The following is an 8,390-nucleotide window of genomic DNA, read 5'->3' as shown; positions in this document are numbered from 1 at the left end:
ACAGCAAGGAGTCATCAGGCCAGGTAGTCCTGAGGCATGGTCCTAGGGCTCAGGTCCTCTGAGAAGAGAGAGAAAGAATTAGAGGGAGCATACTAAAATTCACAAAGGACACCGGATAAGACAGGAGAAGTACTCCAGATATAACAGACTGACCCTAGCCCCCTGACACAAACTACTGCAGCCTGAATGAATCATTGTTTTTGTTGCCTCAGGGCAACGCTGTGCCATAAAGGTAGGCTAAAACACAAAGGAAAATCTGAAACAGAACATGTATTAAGTGAAATATAGTAGAAACAAGCACTCTTTTCCTAAGAAAATACAAGTTGGGCATAACCTAGTATTTCACTGCCTATCCAACCAGATTCTGGGGTCCACTCTTCTTCGCTGTCACTGTCCTCAAGCTGACTGTCCTCACTATCAGAGGGTATGATCCAACTGCTCCATTAGGCTCCCTTTGCTCATAGAATGTCCCTGTGAGTCTGTATGGGCGTTGCAGCGATGAGACAAGACTGTAACAACCAATTGGATACCATGAAAAAGGGGTCAAAAAAAGATCAAGTGTTTCTTACCATGTGCTCACATGTTTTTGTTGTTTCCTGGAAGAAGTTCCCTGCCCAAACTGATACATCAGACCAACCTCTGCACCTCATTGGATTGTTCAATTTAAAACAATTCACATGGGAGGTTGTAGGGTCAAAATGGTTTTCTGTTGCCTTAGTGCAACTATGTGCAGTAGCGGGTTAACAGGAGAGGGAATATTCGTAAAGGATATTACACCCCTTTTCAGGTTTCCTACATCTGTCACATACTACAATTGCACACTGAAAGATATAAGGTACACTTTTACATTCAGGTGGCTCTCTTTATGTTTAATGTGCGTTGTAATATTCTAGGTCTGTGACAACTCCCATTTGGTGCTCGTAAAAGTCACTTCAGTTCAGTTGAATGATCAGCACGCTGTTGAACGTCGCAGCACTAAACAATCCACCTTCTAAAGCCAGCGGTCCCGTTGGACCAGAACAAAGACCCAGCAACATGCCTCAATGAGATCACAGAGGGTCTTTATTATGAAGCAGTGTGATCAGGGACATGCTGTACAGGAGACAGAGTATCTGAAGAAGAGGCGGCTGGAGGTACTGTAGAGGTGTGAGATGAGATGCATTCGTCTATTTGCCCTTGCATTTCCGCGGCAGGGGCAGACAAAGCTCCTGTAATAAACAAACAGACAAACTAATGACATTTTTATTAAATTATTTAAATGAATGAGTAAATGAGAGAAACACAGCTCACCTGTAGGCGCGGCGAGGCGCTAGCGGAGCGTGCAGCTAGGGTAACCGTGTACGGGTTGTAGCCTTGGAACAGCGCCTTCCGCTGGTTGGGCCGTGAAAGGACCTGCACCCTCTCACTGGCTACTGCCTTCCTCACTGGCCCAGGCACTGGCCAGATGACTGGACGGTCCTGGGCATACTGGGGGTGGTCAGACTTAGGGACTGGGAGAGGGGAGGTGGGATGGGGATGGGGAGGAGGAAGGAGATGGAGAGAGTAATGGAAAAAGAGAGAGTTGTGTGCGAGACAGGTAGAGTAGCGACAATTTTCAGGCTAAAAATTAACACCACATTTACTTTGCATTGTAGTTGGATGGCCATTACTAAATGTTACTCTCTGAGGTAAATACGAGGTATCCGAAGTGTCTTACTGGCAAGGAGCTGTAGTCGGGAGGAGGTTGCAGCTGGGTGGGGGGGTGCCAGTGAGGTCTTGGATGAATGGGGCGAATAGAGACCCTGCCTCCGCTTGGGACAGGCCAACTGGCAGACCCTAGGACTGGCTACTGCAGTCCGCACCGCTCTGCTCAGCTAGAGAGAGAGACACATACAAAGAGAGGAAACAAGAGAGATAGCTAGATATAGAGAGACACAGATAGAGAGGGTTATACATTGAGGTGTGTGTGTGTGGTGCTCACGGAGGCCAGTAGGGGGCGGTCAGATACCCAGCCTGCGGTGGGGAGGCGGGGCAAAGCCAGAGAACACACTCTATTGGATGGATAGGCACTCAGAGCTGCGACACTGACCTCCCATTGGGGAGATGATCTGGAGAGGGAGGAGGAGAGTCATCAGTAGCCATCATAGACATCATGCATTATACACATCATTAACATACTGTACAACATTATGACGTCGCACCTGCTCTGTTCGAACCCAGAATTAAGCCGCTTCCTGCCACACAGCTGGGACCAGTGGGGCGTCAACTCTACAACAAAAACAGTAACATTAAAAAGGTCATTATCAAGTCAATTATCCACAACACAAACATCATAGAGACAGAAAGAGAGTGGGGTGATCTTACCAAACGTGGTGGTGGAGCCATTTCTTTCAGGTGGGAGTTCATCTAGCCAGTAGACTGACCGTCTGGAAGGAAAAGAATCAGTCAGTCTGTCAGTGTGCGTGTGCATGTGTGTGTTTGTGTGGCAGTACCGGTCAGGGAATCGGAGCAGGTTGGGTTTGGGCTGAGCGAGTTGCACCATCCGGGTAGTCATGGATACGCGAGCTGCTGAAGCATAACAAAAAGATGACTGTTTATTGCACAGGAGGTTGGTGGCACCTTAATTGGGGATGACGGGCTTGTGGTAATGGCTGGAGAGGCATTGGTGGAATGGTATCAAAGACAGCAAACACATGGTTTCCACGTGTAAGATGCCATTCCATTAACTCCTTTCCAGCCATTATTATGTGCCTTGCTCCCCTCAGCAGCCTCCACTGGTTTATTGTACTTCCCTTAAAATGTCTCTGAACACAGTGCACACACACCTTTTCTTCAATGGGAGACAAGTACAAAGTCAAAGGGGTGACAATAACACCTCATTATGACATGTAAATAGCCTAACAATGACACCTCAGCCTAACAATGACACCTCATTATGACATGTAAATAATAATAATAATAATATATGCCATTTAGCAGACGCTTTTATCCAAAGCGACTTACAGTCATGTGTGCATAAAAGTACTGAGTAAAGGGTCTGAAAACGTATCTAAATGTGTTATTATAATACATTAGCAACATTTATAAATCCTTTTATTTGTTTGTCACTATTATGTGTAGTTTGATGAGCGGAAAAATAATTTAATCAGTTTTAAAATAAGGCTGTAATGTAACAAAATGTGAGAAATGTCAATGGGTCTGAATACTTTCCGAGAGCACTAGAATACTACATAGATGTAATATAATATACTACATAGATGTAATATAATATAACATACCACATAGATGTAATATAATATAATATAATACATGGATGCAATATAATATACTACATAGATGTAATATAATATAATATACTACATAGATGTAACATAATATACTACATAGATGTAATATAATATACTACATAGATGTAATATAATATAACATACTACATAGATGTAATATAATATACTACATAGATGTAATATAATATAATATAATACATAGATGTAATATAATATAATATACTACATAGATGTAACATAATATACTACATAGATGTAATATAATATACTACATAGATGTAATATAATATAACATACTACATAGATGTAATATAATATACTACATAGATGTAATATAATATAATATACTACATAGATGTAATATAATACATAAAATACATGGATATAATATAATATACTACATAGATGTAATATAATATAATATACTACATAGATGTAATATAATATACTACATAGATGTAATATAATATAATATACTACATAGATGTAATATAATATACTACACTATTATGTGTAGTTTGATGAGCGGAAAAATAATTTAATCAGTTTTAAAATAAGGCTGTAATGTAACAAAATGTGAGAAATGTCAATGGGTCTGAATACTTTCCGAGAGCACTAGAATACTACATAGATGTAATATAATATACTACATAGATGTAATATAATATAACATACCACATAGATGTAATATAATATAATATAATACATGGATGCAATATAATATACTACATAGATGTAATATAATATAATATACTACATAGATGTAACATAATATACTACATAGATGTAATATAATATACTACATAGATGTAATATAATATAACATACTACATAGATGTAATATAATATACTACATAGATGTAATATAATATAATATAATACATAGATGTAATATAATATAATATACTACATAGATGTAACATAATATACTACATAGATGTAATATAATATACTACATAGATGTAATATAATATAACATACTACATAGATGTAATATAATATACTACATAGATGTAATATAATATAATATACTACATAGATGTAATATAATACATAAAATACATGGATATAATATAATATACTACATAGATGTAATATAATATAATATACTACATAGATGTAATATAATATACTACATAGATGTAATATAATATAATATACTACATAGATGTAATATAATACATAAAATACATGGATATAATATAATATACTACATAGATGTAATATAATACATAAAATACATGGATATAATATAATATACTACATAGATGTAACATAATATAATATAATACATGGATGTAATATAATATAATATACTACATAGATGTAATATAATATAATATAATACATGGATGTAATATAATATAATATAATACATGGATGTAATATAATATAATATACTATATGGATGCAATATAATACATAAAATACATAGATGTAATATAATATAATATACTACATAGATGTAATATAATATAATATAATACATGGATGTAATATAATATAATATACTACATGGATGTAATATAATACATAAAATACATAGATGTAATATGATATAATATACTACATAGATGTAATATAATACACTACATAGATGTAATATAATACACTACATAGATGTAATATAATACATAAAATACATAGATATAATATAATACACTACATAGATGTAATATAATATACCACATAGATGTAATATAATACACTACATAGATGTAATATAATATACCACATAGATGTAATATAATATACCACATAGATGTAATATAATACACTACATAGATGTAATATAATACATAAAATACATAGATGTAATATAATACATAAAATACATAGATGTAATATAATACATAAAATACATAGATGTAATATAATATACTACATAGATGTAATATAATATAATATACTACATAGATGTAATATAATACATAAAATACATAGATGTAATATAATACATAAAATACATAGATATAATATAATATACTACATAGATGTAATATAATACATAAAATACATAGATGTAATATAATATACTACATAGATGTAATATAATACATAAAATACATAGATGTAATATAATATACTACATAGATGTAATATAATATAATATACTACATAGATGTAATATAATATAATATACTACATAGATGTAATATAATACATAAAATACATAGATATAATATAATATACTACATAGATGTAATATAATACATAAAATACATAGATATAATATAATATACTACATAGATGTAATATAATATAATATACTACATAGATGTAATATAAAAATAAAATACATAGATATAATATAATATACTACATAGATGTAATATAATACATAAAATACATAATGTAATATAATACATAAAATACATAGATGTAATATAATATAATATACTACATTACATTTACATTTACATTTAAGTCATTTAGCAGACGCTCTTATCCAGAGCGACTTACAAATTGGTGCATTCACCTTATGACATCCAGTGGAACAACCACTTTACAATAGTGCATCTAAATATTTTAAGGGGGGGAGGGGGGGTGAGAAGGATTACTTTATCCTATCCTAGGTATTCCTTAAAGAGGTGGGGTTTCATATGTCATATTATATTATTATTATTATTATTATTATTAAATAGCCTAACAATAACACCTCATTATGACATGTAAATAGCCTAACAATAACACCTCATTATGACATGTAAATAGCCTAACAATGACACCTCAGCCTAACAATGACACCTCATTATGACATGTAAATAGCCTAACAATAACACCTCATTATGACATGTAAATAGCCTAACAATGACACCTCATTATGACATGTAAATAGCCTAACAATAACACCTCATTATGACATGTAAATAGCCTAACAATGACACCTCAGCCTAACAATGACACCTCATTATGACATGTAAATAGCCTAACAATAACACCTCATTATGACATGTAAATAGCCTAACAATAACACCTCATTATGACATGTAAATAGCCTAACAATAACACCTCATTATGACATGTAAATAGCCTAACAATGACACCTCAGCCTAACAATAACACCTCATTATGACATGTAAATAGCCTAACAATAACACCTCATTATGACATGTAAATAGCCTAACAATAACACCTCATTATGACATGTAAATAGCCTAACAATAACACCTCATTATGACATGTAAATAGCCTAACAATAACACCTCATTATGACATGTAAATAGCCTAACAATAACACCTCATTATGACATGTAAATAGCCTAACAATAACACCTCATTATGACATGTAAATAGCCTAACAATAACACCTCATTATGACATGTAAATAGCCTAACAATAACACCTCATTATGACATGTAAATAGCCTAACAATAACACCTCATTATGACATGTAAATAGCCTAACAATGACACCTCAGCCTAACAATGACACCTCAGCCTAACAATGACACCTCATTATGACATGTAAATACCCTAACAAAAACACCTCATTATGACATGTAAATAGCCTAACAATGGCATAAACATGACATAAGAGCTGTCATGAAAATAAAAGAGAGCTGCACACTCTTGGAGCTCAGATGCAAAAATGTAATACCAACGTTTCGACAGCCAAGCTGTCTTCATCAGGGTATAAGAGCTGTCATGACCACTAGTAAGAAAATATTTTCAACTTTCTCTCAAATATGCTGTCAACTATGCACTGGATGCCAAGTTGCCACCGACTTTATTTACTACTACAGTAGGAATAATTCACCTTGAACAATGATAACATAGGATAGTGAGTCAGTTCATGAGTATAAAGTATTAACCAGATACGTTTTTAATAAAGTAAACGCAATATCCACGATTAGCAGCCTAAAATATTTGCACACATCATCACGTTATTTTATCACGTCGCCTACCTGCGGCTGCCTCGCGATCAACTTGGGGTGTGTTCGTAAATTTGCACTGGAGTGCCAGACGCTCTGTGCGTTCGTAAATTTAGAAAAATGTCAGATTGTCCTTTCGTAAATTCAGAGCGCACAGTTGACGCTCTGGCCGAGGATTAGGGTTGATCCGAGCGTTCTGACCACACAACGACAGTCGAGCACCCAAGATAACTGGCTAACGTTGGCTTGCTTGCTACTTCCAGACATAAATGAGAGAACACCTCACTCTGACCATTTGACTCGCCCAAGCAGAGCAGGCTAGGCTCGTGTCATCTAGAGAGTTGGTGGACTGTAACTGTGCTGCTGGCAACAATTTAAAAACGTTTTTTTTGCCGACATTTCCTGATACGTGTAGTATTCAACAGGTGTTGTGCGTTCATACATTCATTAGCTAGTTATTCTGAGCTCTGATACACTCAGACTAGAGTGCACTGAAAACTGAGTAGGGGTGCGTTCGTAAATGCACTCTGGCTATCTACTCCAATTTCAGAGCACTCTCGTTTGTGCCAGAGCACTGAATAACTGATGAATTTACGAACGCGCAACACCCATTGACTATAACCAGTTGGTAGACGATGGCAAACAAAAACTATGAAATTGTTACCAGCAGCAGTTCGTCACAAACGCTCTAGATAACATCTAAAAAGCCTAATCTTCTCTGCTATGGCGAGTGAGGTGTTCTTTCATGTGTTTGGAAGTAGCTAGTAATCTAGCCAACTTCAGCCTGTTAGTAGTCAAGCACCCAATCTAGCCACCTTTAGCCAGTTAGCTTGGGTGCTTGACAGCTAGCCAAAGCCTCCAGTGTGCGCTCTGAACGCTCCGAAAGTGAAACAAATGTATGAATGCCCAGAACGCAGTCTGAGCGCACACTTGCACTCCAGATTGAATTTACAACTACACCCTAAATAGCCAGTCAAAGTGAATTTACGAACGCACCGTTGATGTTTATCCTTGTTTGCGCTGATACTGACCCCTGGTGGTTGCTATGGTGACGCCGGAATCTATATCATATGTCACACACTGTGATGTGAAACGCTTTCATAATGAGGACGTCATTGAACGCACATGCGGGTATTGTTTCGATTTCTCTTGCAATTCCAATTTAAACACCAATTAGAACAAAGCAATTATATTAGTATGGACAATGGAAAGTAGGAAATATATTTATCTGAACAACCCGTATCCCTTCC

General features: G+C 35.2%; 1 protein-coding gene across 5 annotated transcripts; it reads right to left on the bottom strand.

The window, feature by feature from the left end:
* Positions 1–1,044: 1,044 nt before the first annotated feature.
* LOC124008570 (testicular haploid expressed gene protein-like) lies at positions 1,045–7,211 on the bottom strand. 5 transcript variants are annotated; one of them, XM_046319951.1, is made up of 8 exons: positions 6,050–7,211; positions 2,472–2,908; positions 2,344–2,405; positions 2,181–2,247; positions 1,961–2,087; positions 1,697–1,853; positions 1,291–1,490; positions 1,045–1,208 (listed from the first exon to the last, which is right to left on the bottom strand). In XM_046319951.1, exons 2-8 carry the CDS (start codon positions 2,531–2,533, stop codon positions 1,167–1,169), a joined length of 717 nt encoding a protein of 238 aa, XP_046175907.1. In that variant the 5' UTR covers positions 2,534–2,908; positions 6,050–7,211; the 3' UTR covers positions 1,045–1,166. The 5 variants fall into 5 exon arrangements, with proteins under 5 accessions (XP_046175907.1, XP_046175905.1, XP_046175904.1 ...); XM_046319949.1 differs by having other exon boundaries at positions 2,344–2,908; positions 6,050–6,682; positions 6,721–7,211; XM_046319948.1 differs by having other exon boundaries at positions 2,344–2,908; positions 6,050–6,701; positions 6,756–7,211.
* Positions 7,212–8,390: the final 1,179 nt, after the last annotated feature.

This window comes from Oncorhynchus gorbuscha, linkage group LG21, assembly GCF_021184085.1.
Source record: "Oncorhynchus gorbuscha isolate QuinsamMale2020 ecotype Even-year linkage group LG21, OgorEven_v1.0, whole genome shotgun sequence".
Lineage (NCBI taxonomy): Eukaryota > Metazoa > Chordata > Actinopteri > Salmoniformes > Salmonidae > Oncorhynchus > Oncorhynchus gorbuscha.
This window is presented reverse-complemented; position numbering and strand designations above follow the sequence as displayed.

What these genes read in the sequence shown, in the direction of transcription:
- LOC124008570 (XM_046319947.1), bottom strand. Translation starts at nt 2,533, where the DNA reads ATGACTACCCGGATGGTGCAACTCGCTCAGCCCAAACCCAACCTGCTC. An exon ending in TCTGGGTTCGAACAGAGCAG is followed by an intron (nt 2,088 to 2,180) that starts GTGCGACGTCAT and finishes CTCCCTCTCCAG; the next exon opens with ATCATCTCCCCAATGGGAGG. An exon ending in CCGACTACAGCTCCTTGCCA is followed by an intron (nt 1,491 to 1,696) that starts GTAAGACACTTC and finishes CCCCTCTCCCAG; the next exon opens with TCCCTAAGTCTGACCACCCC.